At 43.2% G+C, this 23,227-nt stretch overlaps 1 protein-coding gene across 1 annotated transcript in view; it reads right to left on the bottom strand.

The window, feature by feature from the left end:
• Nucleotides 1-22,980, bottom strand: part of LOC122550473 (collagen alpha-1(IV) chain-like) — a 233,746-nt gene extending 210,766 nt beyond the window's left edge. The window contains exon 1 of the mRNA XM_043691239.1: nt 22,713-22,980. Coding sequence (XP_043547174.1) covers nt 22,713-22,787 — 75 coding nt within the window. The 5' untranslated portion in view covers nt 22,788-22,980. The remainder of the gene's footprint in view (nt 1-22,712) is intronic.
• Nucleotides 22,981-23,227: the final 247 nt, after the last annotated feature.

Below are 23,227 nucleotides of genomic sequence, written 5' to 3'. Positions count from 1 at the left end.
TGAAACAAGTTAGACATAAACATCAGACATACTCACCGAGACTAATTATTTCAGTGAAATTACATTTCAGACTCTTACCTCAGTGCCTTGTAAATATAGGCATTGCTGCACAGAGGGTCAGCACTGTCACAGGGTCAGCATTGAGGGAGTGCTGCATTGTCAGAGGGTCAGTACTGAGGGAGTGCTGCACCGTCAGAGGGTCAGTACTGAGGGAGTGCTGGACTGTCAGAGGGTCAGTACTGAGGGAGTGCTACATTGTCAGAGGGTCAATGTTGAGGGAGTGCTGAACTGTCAGAGGGTCATTACTGAGGGAGCACTGCACTGTCAGAGGGTCAGCACTGAGGGAGTGCTGCACTGTCAGAGGGTCAGTGTTGAGGGATTGCTGCACTGTCAGAGGGTCAGCACTGAGACAGTGTTGCACTGTTGGAGGGTCAGTACTGAGGGAGTGTTGCACTGTCAGAGAGTCAATACTGAGGGAGTGCTGCACTGTCGGAGGATCAGTGCTGAGGGAGTGCTGCACTGTCAGAGGATCAGTACTGAGGGAGTGCTGCACTGTCAGAGGATCAGTAATGAGGGAGTGCTACATTGTCAGGGGGTCAGTGTTGAGGGAATGCTGCACTGTCAGAGGGTCAGTACTGAGGGAGTGCTACTTTGTCAGGGGGTCAGTGTTGAGGGAGTGCTGCACTGTCAGAGGGTCAGTACTGAGGGAGCACTGCACTGTCAGAGGGTCAGCACTGAGGGAGTGTTGCACTGTCAGAGGGTCAGCACTGAGGGAGCCCTGCACTGTCAGAGGGTCATTACTGAGGGAGTGCTACTGTCAGAGGGTCAGTGCTGAGGGAGTGCTGCACTGTCAGAGGGTCAGGACTGAGGGAGCACTGCACTGTCAGAGGGTCAGTACTGAGGGAGTGCTGCACTGTTGGAGGGTCAGTACTGAGAGAGTGTTGCACTGTTGGAGGGTCAGTACTGAGAGAGTGTTGCACTGTCAGAGGGTCAGCACTGAGGGAGCACTGCGCTGTCAGAGGGTCAGTACTGAGGGAGTGCTGCACTGTCGGAGGGTCAGTACTGAGGGAGCTCTGCACTGTCAGAGGGTCAGTACTGAGGGAGCTCTGCACTGTCAGAGGGTCATTACTGAGAGAGTGCTGCACTATCAGAGGGTCAGTACTGAGTGAATGCTGCACCCTCAGTGGGTCAGTACCAAAGGAACCCTGCATTGTCATAGCATCAGTTCTGATATTGTGTCATATTATGGGATGACCAGTAAAGAAGGAATGTTGCACTGACAGAAATACCACCCTTTGGTTTGCACATTACACCAAGCCCTCGGTGGTCTCCCAGATCAAGATAAAGTGATCCCTGGACACTTTTCAAAAGATGCACTGGGGAATTCTCACCAGGATCCTGGCCAACATTTGTCCCTCAATTAATTTCAGTCACAAATTACATTCTTATTGTCTCCTGGTGTTTATAGGCGCTTTCCTCCACTTTAACTGAGGCTGCACTTCAAGAAAATCCTTTACCTACCAAGATAGGTATTATGGACAAACATGAATTTTTCTGCTCTGTTTTAAAAGCCCTACAGCGAGCTCAGTCATGACTTGGTGTCAACTTGAAGAAAGAACTGGGAAAATCTCGACAAAATTATGAATAACCTGGCATTGTTATTTTTTGAGTGGAAACAACAAATTCTGGAGATCACAGCAGGTCAGGCAGCGACCATGGAGAGAGAGAGCAAGTTGACGGACCGTAGTGGTTCTGGTTTGTTGGTTTTAGCTTATGTTTCATAGCTGATATGAAGTGGCTCAGTGGTTAGCACTGCTGCCCCACAGCACCAGGGACTCGGGTTTGACTCCAGCCTCGGGCAACTGACTGTGTGGAGTTTGCACGTTCTCCCCGTGTCTGCGTGGGTTTCCTCCTGGTGCTCCAGTTTCCTCCCACGGTCCAAAGATGTACAGGTTAGGTGAATTGGCCATGCTAAATTGCCCATAGTGTTAGGTGCATTAGTCAAGGGTAAATACAGGGTTAGTTACCCTTTGGAGTGTCGGTGTGGACTTGTTGGGCCGAAGGGCCTGTTTCCACAATGTAGGGAATCTAATCTAAGTGTGGAGGGGACAGCATTTATGCAATAGTTTGGGGAAAAAGGATGCTGATCATACTGATGAAGTGTTCGGAATATGTGAATGGCAGAATAGTGGTGTGTCTAACTGCCACGAACAGACAGTCCCACTGGCATGGGGGAGGGGAGAGAGGACATGGTGACAGAGAATGTAACACGTCAAGCTGAAAGAAAGGGAAGGAATGGGATTGGGTTCACAGTCTGAAGATGTTAAACTCAATACTAAGCCAGAAGGTTGTAAAGTGCCTGGTCTGAAGATGAGATATTGTTCCTCCAGTTTGTGCTGTGATTCACTGGATCACTGCAGCAGGCCGAGGGACAGACACATGGACACACAAGCAGGATGTTGTGTTAAAATGACCGGTTACAGGAAGGACAGGGGTCCTGTTTGTGCACAGACCAAAGGTGCTCCGCAAAGCGGTCACCCAGTCTGCATTTGGTTTCCCCAGTATAGAGTCAGCCACATTGGGTGCAGTGAATATAATACGCAAATTGGACAAGGTACGGGTGAAATGCTGCTTCACCTGGAAAGACTGTTTCAGCCCCTGGACGGTGAGCAAGGAGAAAGCGAAGGGGCAGGTGTCGCACCTTCTGTGGTTACATGGGAAGGTGCCGTGGGAAGGGGGTTGGTGTTGGAGGTTGAAGATTGGACTAGAGCGTCTGGAAGGAATGGTCCCTGCAGAAGGCAGACAGGGGGAGTAAGGGGAAGATGGTCTCTCCCCTATGGATGCCGCCTGACCCGCTGTGATTTCCAGCACCTTTTATTTTCAGTATGGATTCCAGCATCTGCAGTAATTTACTCCTCCACTGTTATGTTTTGCTTGTGATCATTGGCTAGTGTTTGCATGAGGAATTGTTCTCATTGTGAAGGATTTTATGTGACATTAATCCCAATTTTTAAAATGAAATCATGTATGTGTCTCCGGTTAGACTAGCATTTATTTGCTTCTCCCTTGCTCTGAAGAAGGTGGTGATGAGTGCCTTTATGAACCACTACAGAACTTGTGGTACCAGAAGTAAGCAGTTGTGAAATGTTCTTTTGAAAATATTTGTTCAAACTATAGAATTGCTGTCTGTTGTAAGGGTCACTTAGCCATTATAAACTGATAGTACTGGACTAAAGGGTCCAATTCATCATTTATTTAGCCAAGACTAAACCCTCACATTTTAACTGGTTAATGCTTCTTGTAGTGGTTCTGGTTTGTTGGTTTTAGCTTATGTTTCAAAATCCACAAAGAACAGCCTTTATCCCAAATTCAAACAAACTTTAATTGTCTCTGAAGTTATCTCATCCTGTCTGAAAGAAGTGCGACTGTCTCTACACAATGAATGGGAACGCAAGTCTAAATAATGTGTCACACCAGAAATGTGGAAAATTTTACAACAATTTCCTTTTACACTGCTTCATGGCCTCACCCCCTCCCTCTTACAGTTACCTCCTCTCGAACTTACCCTCCAAAATCTCTGCATTCCTCCAATTCTGGCATCTCTGATTTTAATCATCCCTCTATGCCTTCAAATACTGAGGTCCTAAATCTCAGATTTCCACAACAAAACTCTTTACTTCTCTCCAATTTTAAGTTGCTCCTTACTTCTCTGATGGAAATGTGTTGCTGGAAAAGCGCAGCAGGTCAGGCAGCATCTAGGGAACAGGAGAATCGACGTTTCGGGCATTAGCCCTTACTTCTCTGGCCAAGTAGTCAGTTACCTAACCCGGCATCTCCTGTGTGGCTTAGTACAGAAGTTTGTTTGGAAACACTCCTGAGAAACACCTTGGGATGTTTTTAGTACATTGAAGGTGCTGTATAATTGCACATTTATGTTGTAGTAGAGTGAAAGAAGGAGGTTCTCAGCAGTGCAGACAACAGGATAACAATTCAGCTTTGGAGCACCTCACAACAACATTGCGAAGTGAAATCCTGTCATCATGAACTCCAGATCTTAATGATGCTTCAAAGAAGGGTGAATAAAAGGCTATTGTGTTCCTGTCATACTAAACACGAACGTTCCACCATTGCCTTTCTTCTAGGCTTGGAGGACAGGGGAGCTGGAAAGAAAAGAATTAGGTTCATATTCCAAGAATAACAATAAAAGGCAAAAGTTACAGGAATCTGAAGGATCCACTGGGAAGGAGTTGTTTTATAACCCATATTTGAGCAGATCTGATAACTACGTGGTCACAAGTGGACCATCAATCATATCCCTTGGGTCTTCCAAAGTAACAGGATAAATAATTTGATGGAATGTTTAAGATGTGAAGCATCAACGTCAGGAGCGATATCAAAACATCTCGTCCAGACGCCATCCAGCTCAGTCCATTCAAATTAATGGATGGAAAATCATGCACCATTTCCTGATATGCATTCCCTGTGGGAAACTCTCAGGGACCTTGGCTTGATTTAATTCTCCTCATTCCAAATTTCAGACACAAACCCAGTACAGAATTGGATGTGTTTGACCATCTAAAGAGAGTTTCATAACATTGTGCGTTGTGTTGTCCTTCAAAGGATAACTGTCACAGGGGCGAGTCAGAGGAAGGATCTCCCTTTGATTCCAATACTAAGCTACTAAAAAGCCTCGAATTAGACTGAATCAACATCTGCATGTGCCTCACATCTACGCTGGTCTCAACCTTTTCAACTGTGATCTGGTCATTTCCTGTTAGATGCAGAGATCCAGAAACAGAGTGGGACACGAATTTGGTAACATTCTGAGCATTTATTTCTCTGGGAAACAGCTGTTTAGTGTCTCGAGATGTAGTGACTGACAAAGTTATGTCACTGGGCTAAAGCTACAGAGAGAGTGTGAGTTAGTTCTCACCATGTGCAGTTTAAAAATTCAATCTTTTTAAAAATAGAAAACCAGTCCCAGTCAAAATGATCTTAAAAGTTGTCAGATTGCTGTAAAAACCCAACTGGTGCATTAATGCCCATTAGGAAAGGAAACCAGCCATTCTTATCCAGTCTGATTCGATATGTGATTCCGGAACCAAGCAACATATGGGGGGAGCACACTTTTTTAAAAGGAATTTCTAAGCAACCTGTTCAAAGTTGCTATCATGCACCTGTGGAGCAGGTGAGACTTTAACCTTGGCCTTAGGATCCAGAGGTAATGACACTACCAGTGCACCATAAAAGTCCTTAGAAGTGACTTAGCCATTCAAGGACAACTGAGGAGGGTTAATAACCACATGACTTGTCAGCGATAATACACCCAGAGAACGAATATATTTTCCTTATCTTTAAGTGAGGCCCTACCATCAATACCTTGCCACAAGCAGTTATCTTAAACGTAGGCAAATCTTGGCCTAAATATTGGGTCAGGATCAGTATCTCTGTTACATCCTCAGGGACCCATTTGAACTCAAAACAAATTGACACTTGAGAATGAGATCTAGTCAACTGAAACCTGTCTTCACTGTGTTAGTGAACCGGTGATAAACGTGTTTGTACGGTATATTTGTGCACGGGGTTAGTTTTCTTATACAAAGTAGCCTGGTGCCACTGCTTAAAGTGCAGTTTAGAGGACGTCAGATAAATAAATCAAACCAAATTAAATAACCACCATTCATATGCATTAAGGTGTCCTAAAGTACTTTACAGCCATTAAGCTAGTTTGTAGTACAGCAGCCAATCTGTGCACAATATTGACTACCCACTTGCTACAGATGGTATTTTGCACACAAATCTGTTGAGCAACATTCTCTCTTTAGAAATTCTTGAGATGTTTGGGTCATTGCTCTAGCCTTCAGTGTTAGTCACAGTCACACCCACTCCAAACATTCTGTAATAGAAAGACAGAACTTACAACACAGGAACAGACCACTCAGTGTCACTGCTACATGCTGGGGTTTATGCTTCACTCACACACTATTACATCTCACCCATTAACATATTCTTCTAATCCTTTCTCTCCTGTGTTTTGTAGCTTCCTCTATGCTATCATCTCAACCGTTGGTAGTGAGTTCTCCATTTTTATTATTCCGATTGGGGGTGGGGGGGTGGGTGATGACCTAGTGCTTTCATCACCTAAAAACTATTAATTCAGAGACTGAGGTTTTGTGCTTTGGGGATGCAGGTTCAAATCCTGCCAGGGCAGATGATGGGCTGTGAATTCAAGTTTTTTATAAAAGTTAGGAGACTAATGATCACGAAACCATTATTGATTGTCAGGGAAAACCCATCTGGTGGGGCTCACTAATGTCCGTTATGGAAGGAAATCTGCTCTCCTTACCTGGTCTGGCCTACATATGATTCCAGACCCACTGCAATGTGGTTGACTCAGAACTGCCTTCTAGGTAATTAGGGACGGGCAATAAGTTCTGGCAAAGCCAGCGATACTCACATCCTGTGAACGAATAAATTAAACTAAAGGTGTTTCTCCTGAATTCTTGACTGGAATTATTAGCAATTATTCCTGAAGAAGAGCTTATGCCCGAAATGTCGATTCTCCTGCTCCTCGGATGCTGCCTGGCCTGCTGTGTTTTCCCAGCACCACACTTTTCAACTCTGGTCTCCAGCATCTGCAGTCCTCACTTTCTCCTGGAATTATTAGCATCCAATTTATATTAATGGTTGTTCATCTTGGACTCTTCCCCCAAATAGAAATTGATTCCCTACATCTATCTTTAGTGGCATAAACTTCAGATGTTCAATTTTAACAGCATATGGATTGTTTCAAGCATGCAGCACTGATCAAAGAATACATCTGTGGGCTTCCTTTCACGACTAACTGACATCTGGAGACTGCTGAACTGTGGCAGCAGCTGGAATGCTAAGTTCACCAGAAAGGACAAGGTCACTCTTTGCTGGAGCAGCTTATGTTGGGACATGATTGTTAATGCTGCCATTTAAAACAGTTGTGAGCTGCTTCTTGCCCCCTACTGTAGCACTGGCACAAACACCACTCAAACAATATCACACACAACGTCCACTGGTGATTCACCATAATAAAGGCAACATTGCAAATCACCAGCAAAGAAAAACAGCACAGAAATGGCCACAACTTTGTATTTATTTAGCATCTATAGCATTATAGAATGCACTAAATTACTTGCAGGAGCATTATTAGGCAACAACAACGATACAAGGATGAACCTAGCAACTCCAGGCCAACTACTTTAACTGTGGTCATGGAAAAGGTTGTAGAAATAATAATTTAGGATAAAATTAATTGATCCTTGGACAATTGTGGAGTAATTAAGGGAAGTCAGCACAGGGATGTGAAAGGCAATAGTTATTAACATTAGATTAGATTACTTACAGTGTGGAAACAGGCCCTTTGGCCCAACAAGTCCACACCGACCCACCAAAGCACACCTACTCAGACCCATACCCCTACAATTAACACTACGGGCAATTTAGCATGGCCAATTTACCTAACCTGCACATTTTTGGACTGTGGGAGGAAACCAGAGCACCCAGAGGAAACCCAGCCAGACACTGGGAGAATGTGCAAACTCCACACAGAGAGTCGCCTGAGGCGGGAATTGAACTCGGGTCTCTGGCACTGTGAGACAGCAGTGCTGACCACTGTGCTACCGTGCCACCCATTAATTAATTATTGAATAGTTTGATGAGATAACAGGAAGGGTTGATGAACGTAATGTAATGATGTGTATCGACAAAGTATCACATAATAGGCTTACCAGCAAACTGTATGAAAGGGACAATGGTAGCATGAATATGAAATTGGTTGAGTGACAGGAGACAGAGGTCAATGGTGAGTAGTTGTTTTTAAGAAAGGTGGAAGGTTTGACGTAGAGTTCCCCAAGGTTGAAGTTGAAACCTTGCTCTTCCAGGTGTATAATAATAATTTAGATCTTGGTGTACAGGGGCACAATTTAAAAATTTGCAGATGGCAAAAACTTGGAAGCATTATAGTAATGTGTATCCAGTGCAGCAAGAAAAGGGACACTGCCAAACCTAAGACTTCTGAATGAGGTAGTCCAAATAAAGCAAATGTTAAGCTGATGAACATTTCAGGGACTCTAACCATTATGTCTTAAGTTTAGGATGAGGGTGGAAAAGGACAAAACATAATCCAAGAATAATTAATGCAGCAAAAAATGATAGATTGGATTCAAAGGTTGGCAGGAAAAACTGCAGCTGAACAATGCGCTAACATCAAAGAAGAGATTGCTTGGACACTGTTGAGGTATATTCTTTCAAGAGGGAAAGATAAGATAAAACTCAGGGGTCTTTGAGTCCAAGGGGAGATGAAGATTAAAGTAAAGCTTTTAAAACATTTCTTAAAACAGTGTCAAATAGAACACACAATTGAGAACAAAGCTAAATACAGAAAATTCAGAAGAAAGGTTGAAGAGCAAAGAATAGCACGAAGGGATTGTGTTAAAACAGACCAGCAGCTAACATAAACAAAAATCCCAAATGTAACACCCTTGGTCAAAAAAGATTGTAAGGAAAAGCCCAGCTATTAGAAATCAGAGAGTTTAACTTCAGTGCTGGGGAAATTCCTTGAAACTATTATTTAGTTTAGAATTAATAATCCCTTGGAAAATGCAGATGATCTGTAAAGAGCCAGTATGGAATCTTCTACGGTAAGATCAACTTTAAGAAAGGTACTGGAGCTTTTTTTGAAGAGGTAGTACAGAGAGTTGAGAAGGGCGAATGTGGTTTATATGGATTTCCAAAAAGCATTCAATATAGTGCCGTACAGCAGACTTTTCAGAAAGGTTATACGTCATGGAATCAACTGGATATGAGCATTATGGATGAAAAATTGCCCGAGTGATAGGGAACAGAGAATAATGGTTATAGCATAAGTTTCAGGCTTAAGGAAGGTTTGTGGTGCTTCCTGATAGATTAATGATCAAGATCTTAGTGTTGAGGGGACAATCTCCAAGTTTGTAGGTGATACGAAACATGTAAATATCATAAACTGGGAAGAGGACATGTAGAAATTCAAAAGGACACAGATAAAAATAAAGTTGTCAATGCCTTAGCAGACCATTGGCAGTTCTGTCATGAGAGACAGTTGACTGGTGGTGGTGGTCTAACCTGAAGATCGGTACTCCTCAGGCAAGGGGGAAAGTGGGACCTTCATGATAACTTTGCCCACAGTCTTGTGAGCTTTGGCATTACACGTGTACATCAAAACACTTCTTAGAATGTGATGAGGGGTCGTACCTCTACTATCCTTAGTGACAGTGAGTTCCAGATTCCTATCACCCTCTGGGTTTAAAAAAGAAATTCCTCTCATCCTCTCTAAACTTCCTGCCCCTTAACTTAAATCTATGCCCTCTGGTTAGTGAGCCTTCATTTTGTCAAAGACTTTAAGGATGGAGAAGAGATAACAGTTTGGGGAGGGAATTCCAGAATTCAGGACCTGAAGGCACTGCCACCAACAGAGGGACAATAGAAACCGGAATAGGCAAGTGCCCAGATTTGGAGAGGTATAGCATCTCAGAGGTTAGAGTTGGAGAGGTTACAGAGTTAGGAAGAATAGGGGTTATACAGGGATTTGAAAATAAGGATGAGCATTTTATAATAAATAAGACATTAATTGATTGAAACCAATGTAGATCAGTAAGCACAGGGGAACAGGACTTGCTGTGGGTTAAGATACTGGCATCAGAGATTGGATGACCTAAAATTTACATAAGGAAGAATATAGAAGACCCATGAGTTGTATATAAGAAATACACGTATATGACATTTGACCCCATACATCTGCCTTGCTATTCAAGAAGATCATGTTGATCTTTCTCAGGACCAAAATCCTGTTTTGTGCCAGGCCTTCATAGCCCTCATCTCCTCGATAGTTCAGAATATATCTACCTGCTCTTTAAATGCTGTCAGTGAGTAGTCAAGTCCAGAGCTAGCAAAGGCATGAATGAGGTTTCAGCAGCAGAAGGTGGAAATAGTGGCCTTAGTCATGGTAAGGATATGTCAGAATCTTTTTGAATATCATACCAAAGTTATGAACAGTCTGGTTCTGGTTAACATACAAAGTGAGGGATAGAATCGGGAGCTGGAGAAAGGAGTTTGAAGTGGGGACTGAAGATTGTGGTTCAGATCTTCTGGTTTGCAGAGTGTCCGAGACAGGACTAACTCTGAAAATGATCCCTCTGAATGAAATAAGGGATTCTTTAGAAGTCCCAATAAACTAACTCCATGGTAATTGTCCAGGAATTTGAATGTCCAATACATTCAACAAACAGGGGTTGGATGTTGGTATTCCTGTTATCAGAAAGAGGGATAATCATACAGTCTATTATCAAGAATGTGGAACAGAGCACTTGGAAAATATTAATAGGATTAAACGGTCTCCCAACCTGGATTTTCAAAAGGTAGAAGAATCATGTTTGACCAACCAACTGGAGGTTTTTGAGGATATAACAATAGACCAGAGTATATGCTGCAATTGGAATTTCTGGAATGTTTTATTGAAGAGTTTAGTGTTCAAAATTAAAGCCCACAAGATTAGAATAATACATTGGCATGAATTGAAGAATGTTTAGCAGTCAGGAAACAAAAAGTAGAATAAATTGGTCTTCTTCAGAGTGAAAAGAAGTGACAAATGGGGAACCACAAAGATCAATATTTAGGTCCCAGTTGCTCTCAATATACATCAACGATTTGAAAGAAGGAATCAAATTTCTAAGTTTTTTTGACAATGACACAAAACTCAATGGGATTATGAAGAGCAGTGAGGATTTTCAGATATTTCAGGATAATTTCCAAATTGAGTAAAATGTAGTGGATGCTGTATAATGGAGTTCATGCAGTTTGAGAGGGAAAAGCCTAAATCAGATGTAACGCTATTACAATTAAGTAAAAGTAACTACGAAGACATGAGAGAGGAGCTAGCCAGAGTTGATTGAAAGGGGGAGCCTAGCAGAGAAGACAGTAGAACAGCATTGGCAAGGGTTTCTGGGGGTAATTTGGAGGGATCACAGTAGAAATTCATCCTAAGGAAGAATTGGTATACTAAAGGGAATGATGAGACAATCAGAACTGACAAGGGAAGTCAGGGACAGCATAAAAGCAAAAGAAAAATCCAACAACGTGATGAAGGTTAATGAGAAGTCAGACGATTGGGAAACCTCGAAAGACCAGCATAGAATAACTAAAAAAAAGCAATAAGTGGGAAGAAGATGAAACATGAGAGTAAGCTAGCTAGCAACATAAAAGACAATTGCAAGAGTTTTTTTAGGATATCAAAAAGATAAGAGAGAGACGCAAGTGGACACTGACTACTGGAGAATGGGGCTGGAGAACTAGTAATGGGGAATACAAAAATGGCGAAGGAACTGAATGGGTGCTTTGCATTAGTTTTCGCATTGGAAAACACCAGCAGCATACCAGAACTTCAAGAGAGTTAAGGGCATAGGTGAATATAATGGCTGTCACTAAGGAAAAGGTGCTGGGAGGCTAAAAGATCTGAAGGTGGATAAATCACCCATACCAGCTGGACTATACCTCAGGGCACTGAAGGAGATAGCTGAGGAGGTTGTAGATGCATTTGTGGTGATCTTTCAGGAATCAATGGATTTAGGGACGGTCCCAGAGGACGGCAAATGGGCTAATCTAAGAAGGGAGGGAGGCAGAAGACAGGAAACTCTCAACCAGTTAGCCTGACCTCGGTGGTTAAGAGTTTAGACACCATTATTTAAGGATGAGATTGCAGAGTACTTGCAAGTGCATGGTAAAATAAGGTGGAGTCAGCCAACTTCATCAAAGGAAGGTCATGCCTGACAAATCTGTTTGAATTCTTTGAGGAGGTAACGAGCAAGTTAGACAGAGGTGAGCCAGTGGCCATGACAAGGTGCCACACAGAAGGCTATTAATAAAGTAAGAGCTCATGATTTTATGGGCAAGGTATTGGCATGGATAGAGGATTGGCTGACTGGCAGAAGGCAGACAGTAGGGATAAAGGGATCTTTTTCAGGATGACAGTTAGTGACTTGTGGAGTTACACAGGGATCAGTGTTGGGACCATAATGATTGATGATATACATTAATTATGTGGACAAAGGAAGTGAGGGCATTGTTGCTAAGTTTGCAGATGACACAAAGATAGACAAACAGATGGATAATAGGAGGCTGCAGAAGGATTTGGGCAATGAGCTAGGAGAATGGATAAGTAAGTAGCAGATGGAATACAATATGGGAAAGTAGGATGTTAGGAGTGAGAATAGAGGCATACACTATTTTCTAAATGGGGAAGGTTTTCGAAATCTAAAGTACAAAGGGACACGTGAGTCCCTAGTTCAGAATTCTCTTAAGGTTAACATGCAGGTTCAGTTGGCAGTCAGGAAGCCAAATACAATGTTAACATTAACTTCAAGAGGGCTAGAATACAAGACCAGAGATGTACTGTTGAGGCTGTATAAAGCTCAGGTCAGACTGCATTTGAAATGTTGTGACCATTTTGGGTCCTGTATCTAAGGAAGGACGTGCTGGTGTAAAAGGGAGTCTGGAGGAGGTTTACAAGAATGATCCCAGGGATAAAGGGCTTGTCATATGAGCTGCAGTTGAGGATTAGATTAGATTCCCTACAGTGTGGAAACAGGCCCTTTGGCCCAACAAGTCCATACTGACCCTCTGAAGAGTACCCACACAGACCCATTCCCCTACCCTGTATTTATCCCTGACAAATGTGCCTAACACTATGGACAATTTAGCATGGCCAATTCACCTGACCTGGACATCTTTGCATTGTGGGAGGAGAGAATATGCAAACTCCACAAAGACAGACAGTTGCCCAAGTCAGAAATCAAACCCAGGTCCCTGGGGCTGTGAGGTAGCAGTGCTAACCACTGAGCCACAGTGGGTCTGTACTCGATGGATGAGGATGGATCTGATTGAAAGTTACAGAATACTAAGGAGCCTGCATAGAGTGGATGTGGAGAAGATGTTTCCATTAGTTGGAGAGATTTGGACCCAAAGGCATAACCTCAGAGTGAAAGGATGAGCCTTTAGAACAAATATGAGGAGGAATTCCTTTAACCAGTGGATGGTGAATCTGTGGAACTCATTGCCGCAGCGGGCAATGGAGGCCAAGTTATTGAGTGCATTTAAGACAGAGATGGATAAGTTATTGATTTGTAAGTGGATCAAAGCTCATGGGAAGACGCCAAGAGAATTGGGTGGAGAAACATATCAGCAATGTTCGAATAGTGGAGCTGACTCAGTGGGCCAAATGGACTAATTCTGCTCCTGTGTCTTAAGGTCTTAACCCAGCCAAGTTTTACTAGATAGATCATGGTATGGCAGGCAAGTTTGTCATTCAAGGAGATATTAGGTCAATTAGACTTATATTCACTCGAACCAGAGAATGAAATGGGATCTCATTGAAATATATAAAGCTCTATCAGGACTGAATAAACTGAATGTAAGGATGAGGTTTCCCTTGTGTGTGCGAGTGCGTCTGTGTTTGGGGGGGGGGGGTGATGGTGGGTGCATGGGGTGTGGTGCTGACTAGAACAAGAGGACTCAGAGGACTTCAGGTACCCATCTAGGATTGAGAACGTGGAGAAATTTATTCAGTCAGGAAGATGGTGAACCTGAGAAATTTGCTGTGGAAGTGGAATTGCTGAATATATTGAAGAAAGAAATTGATCCCTGGAAACTAAAGATTTATGAAGAGCAAGCAGGAATGTGATGTTGGGACAGAGGATCAGCTTTGATCATATTGATGATAGATCAGGTTCAATTGGTCAAATCACCCACTGTAGTTTCTATCTTCTATGTTTCCACGTGCAACCTCCAATGTTATCCCATTGGTTAAAATTAATTAGAATAGTAAACAGTGATACTGAGGCAAAGTGCAAAGGGAACTTTTTACTCCTGGGAATCCAGTGAGAGTTTTCAGTGGCCCTCCAGCCTCACCAAGTTGCTAGTCCTGATTACTGCTTGCCTACTGTGCCAGCTCCTAAAATTATCTCATATCTAATCTGAATTGGAAGCTTTTTCCGACATTGATTGAAGTCATTATTGATTTTTGGTGACATTTTTTCTGAACTCAGTTATTGCTGGCATTTCTGGGGATTGTCTGCCTTTGTCTTTACCTCACAATGCTTTGCCGAACACTGCCCACTCTCACATTCACTGTCTCCATGACTCTCTCCAAATTTCTCTGACCCAAAGCAGTCTCTCACATTCTGTCTCATCTTTCTACTTTATCTGAATGTTTCTCTTTACAACTCCCTCTTTCCACTCTATCTCTACCTGCCCTTCTCTCGCTCTACTAAGCTCATAAAACCACTGGCAGATTGCACTCTGTCTTTGTTAAGGTACCTCTAGGATGGATTGTGCAATGATTGTCTCGTGGTGCAGATCACATGACTACAGGAAGCTGGGACACACATTGGTCATGTATTGCATTTCCATCTCAAACATCCCATTTTCATACAATAAACACAAAAAATGATTGCATTACCATTTACAGTGCAAATTACCCACATAACTCACAAAGTGTACAACTGTTCTCATGCAATATCCGGGTATTCTGATCAGTCTCTCCACACAGTGTAAAAACAATGCTAATCTCCTGTTGCATGTGCATTGTTGTTGGCTGTTTGTTTTGGTGATGATGTGGAAGTGCCGGATTTGGACTGGGGTGGACAAAGTGGTCCTTCTCAAGGGCTGTGGGACATCCCTATGTCATCTATTTGTTGCTGCAGTAACTGATGTTGTTCCATTTCCTTTGCTGTAGTGCTGTGGAACTCTGGGTCTAAGCAGATATTGAGTTTACGGCTTCCTGGTTGATGGTCTGCAGTGAAAGATCAACTTCTCAAGTGAGGTATATGTGCCTGCAGTCACATTGATATAGTTGGTCAGTCATTTCCACCATGTTCCATCGAGCTGACAATTGCACCATGCAGGGTCCACGATACCACTTGGGCTGCTTTTGTGGACAGCCTTGATGATTTTTACCCTGATTGCTCGAGTTGAACATTGGACAACCAATGGTTTGACAGTCTCGTCAAAATGACATTTGACTTCCTACCAGTTCAGTCTGACTTTGTCCCACACCCCTATTACTACCTCTGACTTCACTGGCTGTTTTGCTGTTTCAAGTGTAGTTTGGGTGCATATGTCAGTAATCCTGGTACTATTCCAGACCCACAGCAATGTGGTTAATTTTCAACTGCCCTCTGGGAAATTAGGGTTAAATACCAGTCTGGCCTTAACTTTTATCCCCATGAATGAATAAAGGTTTTGGCTAAATTCCTTTGAAGGTTGTCATGACATATGAGATCTGAGAGCTTTATTTAAAATCCTTCGGCTTGATTCATACACTGAACTATTCAGGTTGTTTCATTGCGACCGTGCTGCTAAATTCGATTTGATTGGAGTTATCACTTCTTTCTTTTCCAACTCTTCTATCTTGTCCTTGAGGCTGCTTTGAGGGGCGGTTGGAATTATCTTCCATTGAAATGGACTTGGTCTTACATTCTCATCTAGTCTGAGGTGATATTCTGCAGGAAAGCATCCAAACCCTGCAAACACAGTGTGGTACTCCTTTCGGCTTTTTTCCATGGTCAATATGGTTGTGTGCTGTGACACTTGCAAAGCCTATTGGCAAGTTGAGCATTAGCAGTTCAAACTGTAAAGTAGCTGTGGATGAGAGGAGTAGCTTTTAGTCTTGCTATCCATTATCTGGAACTCCAAATCCTTGTTCTTGCTCTCGCATCGGGCTCTCAAAGTAAAGTCTCCTCTGACAGAGGGGTGATGCCACCATACAGCCTCCACCTTACTTTTGAGGGCTTCATTTCCAGTTTACCATGTTGAGCCACTTCTCACAGGACGATGAAGGTCATGATTTTGCATGAAGCATCTGTTCTCCTCCTGCAGTCATCATTTCAACAGTCACAAACCATTAATCACTATCAACCTGACTGAACTGACCTGTTGTATGCTGTAGAGTGGTTTGTCAGAATCACTGGCTAACAAATCTCGAGCATTCATCTGGACATGCTTGTCGCACTTCTTTCTAGCCAAACACTGGTTTACAAATTGATTTGACTTCTTGCACTGAGAATACTGCTTTTGCCAAATTGAACATGCCCTCTTTTTTTTGTGTGATATTCTCTGCAGTATTTACATCCTGCTCATTGTCCATGGTCCTTTGGTTTTAGGCTGGAGTATCTATCAGCCAAACACTTCTGCAAGTTAATCATACTTCTCCTCTCTCAGTAGATGTACTCTCATTGCAGGATCTCTTATGACTAAGACAATCTTATCTTTAATGAAATCATCTTTTCATTGGACAAATTCATAGAATTCTGTGAGATGAGATAATGCAGTCACATGGTGATCAATAAACACTTTTTCACCTTTTGCCTCAATATTGAACACGTATTATTCATAAATTATAGACAATAGACAATAATAGACAATAGACAATAGGTGCAGGAGTAGGTCATTCTGCCCTTCAAGCCTGCACCACCATTCATTATGATCATGGCTGATCATCCTCAATTAGTATCCTGTTCCTGCCTTATCTCCATAACCCTTGATTCCACTATCCTTGAGAGCTCTATCCAACTCTTTCTTAAACGAATCCAGAGACTGGGCCTCCACTGCCTTCTGGGGCAGAGCATTCCACACACCCACCACTCTCTGGGTGAAGAAGTTTCTCCTCATCTCTGTCCTAAATGGCCTACCCCTTATTTTTAAGCTGTGTCCTCTGGTTCGGGACTCACCCATCAGCGGAAACATGTTTCCTGCCTCCAGAGTGTCCAATCCTTTAATAATCTTATACATCTCAAATCAGACCCCCTCTCAGTCTTCTAAACTCAAGGGTATACAAACCCAGTCGCTCCAATCTTTCAGCATAAGATAGTCCCGCCATTCCAGGAATTCACCTCGTGAACCTATGCTGCACTCCCTCAATAGCCATAATGTCTTTCCTCAAATTTGGAGACCAGAACTGCACACAATATTCCAGGTGCGGTCTCACCAGGGCCCTGTACAGCTGCAGAAGAACCTCTTTGTTTCTATACTCAATCCCTCTTGTTATGAAGGCCAGCATGCTATTAGCCTTCTTCACTACCTGCTGTACCTGCATGCTTACCTTCATTGACTGGTACACCCAGATCTCTCTGTACTGCCCCTTTACCTAAATTGATTCCACTTAGGTGGTAATCTGCCTTCCTGTTCTTGCCACCAAAGTGGATAAGGATCCATTTATCCACGTGAAAGTGCATCTGCCATGCATCTGAGCACTCACCTAACTTGTCCAGGTCACCCTGTAATCTCCTAACATCCTCATCACATTTCACCCTGCCACCCAGCTGATGAAATTTGCGAATGTTATTGCTAATACCATCTTGTATATCCTGAAGATAGATTGTAAAAAGCTGCGGTCCCAGTACTGATCCGTGCGGTACCCCACTGGTCAGTGCCCGGCATTCCGAAATGGAGGGGTGGAGGAGTGTGGAAGGATGAGAGAATGCAGGCTGCAGCCCTATGAAGCAGGGGGAGGGCTTGCAGTTGGCCTGTGTGGGGATGTGGGAGACTACAGGAGCCTGGTGGGCAAGGGCTGGCCTGAAAGGCAGCTGGAGGGACGGAGGGAGGGAAGCACGCACGGAGGAGGAAGAGCAAAGAGAAAAGAGAAAAAAAAGCCAAAGGGGATAAAGAGAAAGAGCAACAAAGAAAATGTGGCTGGCCAGCACGCCTTGAAGTAGGGAGAAAAGGCAGGGGCCAGCGCCTACGGCCATACTAGTCTGAAAACGCCCGATAATTGACTCCAGCATCTTTCCCACCACTGAGGTCAGACTAACTGGTCTATAATTTCCTGCTTTCTCTCTCACTCCTTTCTTAAAAAGTGGTACAACATTAGCCACCCTCCAATCCACAGGAACTAATCCTGAATCTATCGAACTCTGGAAAATAATCACCAATGCATCCAGGATTTCTAGAGCCATCTCCTTCAATACCCTGGGATGTCGACCATCAGGCCCCAGGGACTTATCAACCTTCAGACCTAACAGCCTCTCCAACACCAATTCCTGGCAAATATAAATTCCCTTCAGTTCAGGTCCTTCACTCGGTGCCTAAATCATAACTTCAAGGCTTTCGAAAGGCTTCTGTACTGTGTTTTGTTTTCTGTTCTTCAAGGGGATGTCAGATGGATCACACTTTGAAATAATATTTTTCCAGCAGTATTAAAAATGTAACTATTCTTAGATGGTCTGGCATGTTAATTAAATCTGTCACAAACTCATAGTTTTTCTATTTGCAATGACAGCACTGTCATTTCCCTTTCATATCGATTTTCATATCAACTTGTGCCAGTATAGGAAAATCTACAACCATTGTGAGTTACCAAGTGCTCTCAGCTGTGGCCTATTTCTTTGTTCCTTTTCTATGGCTTTCAGCTGTTCTGAATATTTCAGTATTCCTCTTTTAGTAGCTATACTTCTACGCAACCCTTCAACATTCCAGCTTTGCTCCATTCTGACACCATGTTACGAGTTTGCAGGACAATAGTTTGGCTTATACTGTGCCTTATTGAGCTGGCTCTAAGCTTGATGTCTGCAATGATTTCCTCATGATGGGGATCAAATGATGACATTGGAAGCCAAGAGGTACATTAGTACAATGTTATGTTTCTCATTCAATAACTATCTTTGCACCTCCCTCTTTACCACACTTCCTCTTTACATCCTTCTCTATACCTCTTTACCTCTCTCACTTTCTGTCCATGCAGCTCTTTACCACTCTCTCTGTCTCCCTCCTTATCTCTTGCTATCTCAATTAAACCAAGTTAAAAAACACACAAGGGCATGTTATAGTCCAACAGGTTTATTTGGAAGTACTAGTTTTAGGAGCGCTGTTCCTTCATCAGGCGCTGTGCGATTTTTAACTTAGTCCACCCCAATCCAACACCGGCACCTCCACATCATCACTTAAACCAAACACCCTTCAAGTACAAAGTGGAAAATACAAAGATAGTGCATAGCCCCCAATCCCAAAAACGAGACTGCGAATATTCAAATAACTTTCTATGTCATAATATTCATAATAATCTATTCATAATAAAAACAGAAAGTTCCGGAGAAACTCAGCTGGTCTGGCAGCATCCGTGGAAAGCAAAACAGAATTAATGTTTCTAGTCCGAAATTACCTTCCACATTCCAAAAAAAAGTCAAAATATTAACTCCCATTTCTCTCTCCACAGATGCAGCCAGTCCTGATGCGTTTCTCGAGAACTTTGTTCTCATTTCAGGTTTTAAGCCTCCATGTTGCTTTTATGTTAGGCTAATCTGTTCAGTACTGTTGGGAGAAAGTGCAGTCTCAGTGCAAACTCAATCTTCATATGTTACAAAACTGTGAAGAATCATTTCCACTTCAATTTACAAAAGAGGCAATATGGATTTTCCCTTTTGAAGTAAACATTGGTAAAATGTATTATTAAGAGAAGGTTTTGATGCATTTGTTCCATGGCTGTCTAATATTCCCTGTATGTGAGACACACTCACACCTACATACTCACTATTTCACTGCTAAAATCAACACATTTATGGTGCGAATGGAGTTAAACCATTTTCATTTAAATGCTCCCTTTAATGAAGTAAAACATCGCAAGGCACTTCAGAAGATTGTTATCAGACATGTACTCAGCCACTACTGTCCTTCCTGTACACTCATTACTGTATGGCCAAGGTTCATCCCAACTCCATTTACAGGTTCGCTGACAATACCACTGTTGTAGACCGGATATTAAACAATAACGAGACAGAACACAGGAATAAGATAGAATGCTTGATGGTGCAAATGATAACAATCTCTCTCTCAGCATCAGCAAAACCAAAGAGCTGATCATTGACTTCAGGAAGCAAGGAGGAGGTCACGCTCTTTTCGACATCAATGGAGCTGAGGTGGATAAACTCAAGTTTCTAGGAGTGACGATTACCAATAAATCTGTCCTGGACAACACATGCAGATGTGACAATCAAGAAGGCATTAAAACTTCCTCAGGAGGCTAAGGAAATTCGGCATGGTCAGAAGGAACCTCACCAACTTGTAAAGATGCACCACAGAAAGCATTCTATCCGGGTGCATCACAGTTTGGGACGGCAACTGCTCTGCCCAGGATCACAAGAAACTACACAAAGTTGTGAACACTGCCCAGACCATCACACAAGCCAACCTTCCATCCATTGAGTCCATCTACACTTCTCGTTGCTATGGAAAGGCAGCCAACATCATCAAAGACCCCTCCCACCCTGGTCATAATGTCTGCCAACATCTTCTGTCAGGCAGAAAATACAAAAGCTTAAACACCAGGTTCAAGAAAAGTTTCTTCCCTGCTGTTATTAAACTGCTCTCTATTTTCAAACCTAATGTTGATCTTGGTTTTTCTACACCTCCTTTGCAGCCATCACTTTCTATTTCTCATGCTGTTTAATCACGCTATGATCTTTGTGCCTTTGTGTACTGTGCTCTGCTGTACTGCACGCAGAACAAAACTTTTCACTGTACCAAGGTACATGTGACAATAATAATAAATGGAATCAAGTATCAAACTCAGCTTAACACCAAACTACATGAGGGCATATTAGGACAGGAGACCAAAGGTTTTTGCAAACAGGTAGGTTTTAAGGAGGGTATTATAGGAGAGAGCGGCTCAGGAAAGGAATTCTGGAACTTCTAATTCATTTTGTGTATCCTTAAAAATCACAGACTGAGTGATTTTAACAAGAGGACATGTGAATGCAAGGGAGGCATAAAAAAAATTAATGTCTCAATTTACTGTGTGAGGAAGAGGCATTCGCAGTGTTTGCTGCTGAACTTCCTTGTTCAGTCAGTACCTGATCACCCGAGGGATGGTCCGAGCAGAGACCGGTGCCTCCTCCAAAGTCTCCTGGTAGAGATTATCACTGGCTGACCCTCTGAATGGAGTATCACAGGGAGCATGGAGATCCCATTCCACTGTGAAACTCCAAGGATTCACCCTCTATTCCTGCTGGATCCACAGGATTCATCCCCCTTAAAGAGCTAGTGACAGTAATGAGTCCATCAAAGGTACAAGAGATATGGTGTTTATAGAAGTACAGGTGATATACATAATGTTCAGCTCCAATCGTTAATGGACTTCAATCTGATACTATCAAAACAATATCTCCTTACCGTCCATCTCCATTTTACACATCATTAACAAAGAAAGATAGAAACACTATAAAGAGTCAGCAAAGCAGGCTTCATTGCAAATTCCTGATTCCATCTGAATAACATCCATCAATTACAACAGGTGGCAGTCATCCACTGGGGCAGCCTCACACATGCCTGGCCTCCCTCCCAACATCCCTTTGATCATCAGAGAGAGGCAGAACATCACATCGGTGAAGAAACAGTTTCAGTTCCTATTAAATAATGGAATCAGTAGCCAAGTACCAATACCATCCTGGTAATTTCCTGGCATTACACACACCTTTTACAACCTAGGTTTCCAAACCCAGTCACAAATGCATGAGCCATGACTGCCCATCCAAAGCACTGTCATCTCTTCTAACCCCACATCCCTCTGAGATCTCTACTAACTCTGGCCGCTTGTGTATTGAGTTTCCATCACTCCACCATTAGCAGTCATGGCTACAACGGCCTAAGCCCTTCAGGCTGGAATTCCCTCCCTATACCTTTTGACCTCCTCACTTTGCTCTCCTTAGCATGTCCCTCTCCCAGCCCTTCCTCTCTCTATTCTCCACTCCCACCCACCCCTGCCCTTAGGATACTCCTACAATCTACTTCATTGACCAAGCTTGAGGTCACATATTCAGTCATCCACTTCATGGCTTAGTGCCAGGTTTTGTTTTATAACTCCTTTGTAAAGTACCTTGGGCTGCTTTATGATGTTAACGTGCTGTGTAAATCACAAGTTATCATTGTCCAGCGAGGGACAGGACCTACTTTTACAGAGGGTCAAGATCAGCCAATATTAGTTATTATTGTTGTTTCTAATTATTTGTTTGCAATTAATTTATTATTTAGTATTATCATCAACATTATTTGCCCCCCTTTGGGACATCCCATTCCATAATGGGATGGTGGGATAGTCACATGGCCCTGCACCCAGGGAGACATTGTACCCAGTAGATGGGTAAATGTTTTATAATTTGACCGAGTACTTCATGCGTGCAGGGAAGGAGCAGCAGAACAGTGCAGGGCAGTAACTCAGTCCACCTCTTCCCCCATCCAAACCCCAATCTGCTCACACACATGCACACACGCGCACCATTCCTATACACTACTGGGAGCTCCCTGACAAAGACCCCACATGGAACAACAGCCAGAGGCACTGCAACTCAACAGAGAACAGTTTGAACTGTCCCTATCATTTGCAGTTAGGAATCCCAGTGCTGGAAGTGGACTGTTACTCAGTGATTAGTGAATTCTCGACAGGACCATCAGTGTCCTGAGTTATTCTGGCTCTCTGTGTTCTGCAGGCGGCTATTTAGTGATCACAGCCGTGAGATGAACTGGTTTCTGATAGCTGCCAATGTACTGGCACCCCAAAAGTTGCTGTTCCCCTTCCAAGGCGGTCAGCCTGAGGATCGGACGCTATTCGCTGGCATATCCCTCACATGAACACACCCAGGAGTATAACTTCAGTTAGTGCCACTCACCGCTGCCTCCAGGTTGTGTGTATGGATCAGGAGCAGGGACGCGACAAGCAGCCAGCGGGACAAGCAGAGAGACATGGTCTAAACTCTCCCAGAGTCTGCACTCAGCATTGGCCCTCCACAGCCGAGATGGAGATGGGATCTGGAGGCTCCCACCTCCTGTGGCTCCAACCTGCGGGTTCACTGCAGAAGGGTTGGAGTCTGAAGCTGTTCCTGAGTCAGTCGCACACAGATTTCCAGTGTCTGGGAAACTGCTCTCTACTCCCAGTTTTCACTACTCCCAGTTTACACTCCTCCCACTCTCTCTCTCCCTCTCTCTCCATCCAGTAACTCGAATCACAGATCAGAGGGGCTTCCAGTATGTTAACCCTTGAGGAACTTGTGCTGTTTTCGATATCCACTTCACAAGAGTTGTCACAGCCCCCCCAAGTTTGCACTACTGACGCTGCTGTAGATTTGTTTGACAATGTACTGGATGCTCAGACAGGTTTCCTGGGACCAGTACACATCCCACAGTC

This window comes from Chiloscyllium plagiosum, chromosome 6 (assembly GCF_004010195.1).
Source record: "Chiloscyllium plagiosum isolate BGI_BamShark_2017 chromosome 6, ASM401019v2, whole genome shotgun sequence".
NCBI lineage: Eukaryota > Metazoa > Chordata > Chondrichthyes > Orectolobiformes > Hemiscylliidae > Chiloscyllium > Chiloscyllium plagiosum.
Note: the sequence above shows the minus strand (reverse complement) of the source record. Positions and strands in the feature narration are given on the sequence as shown.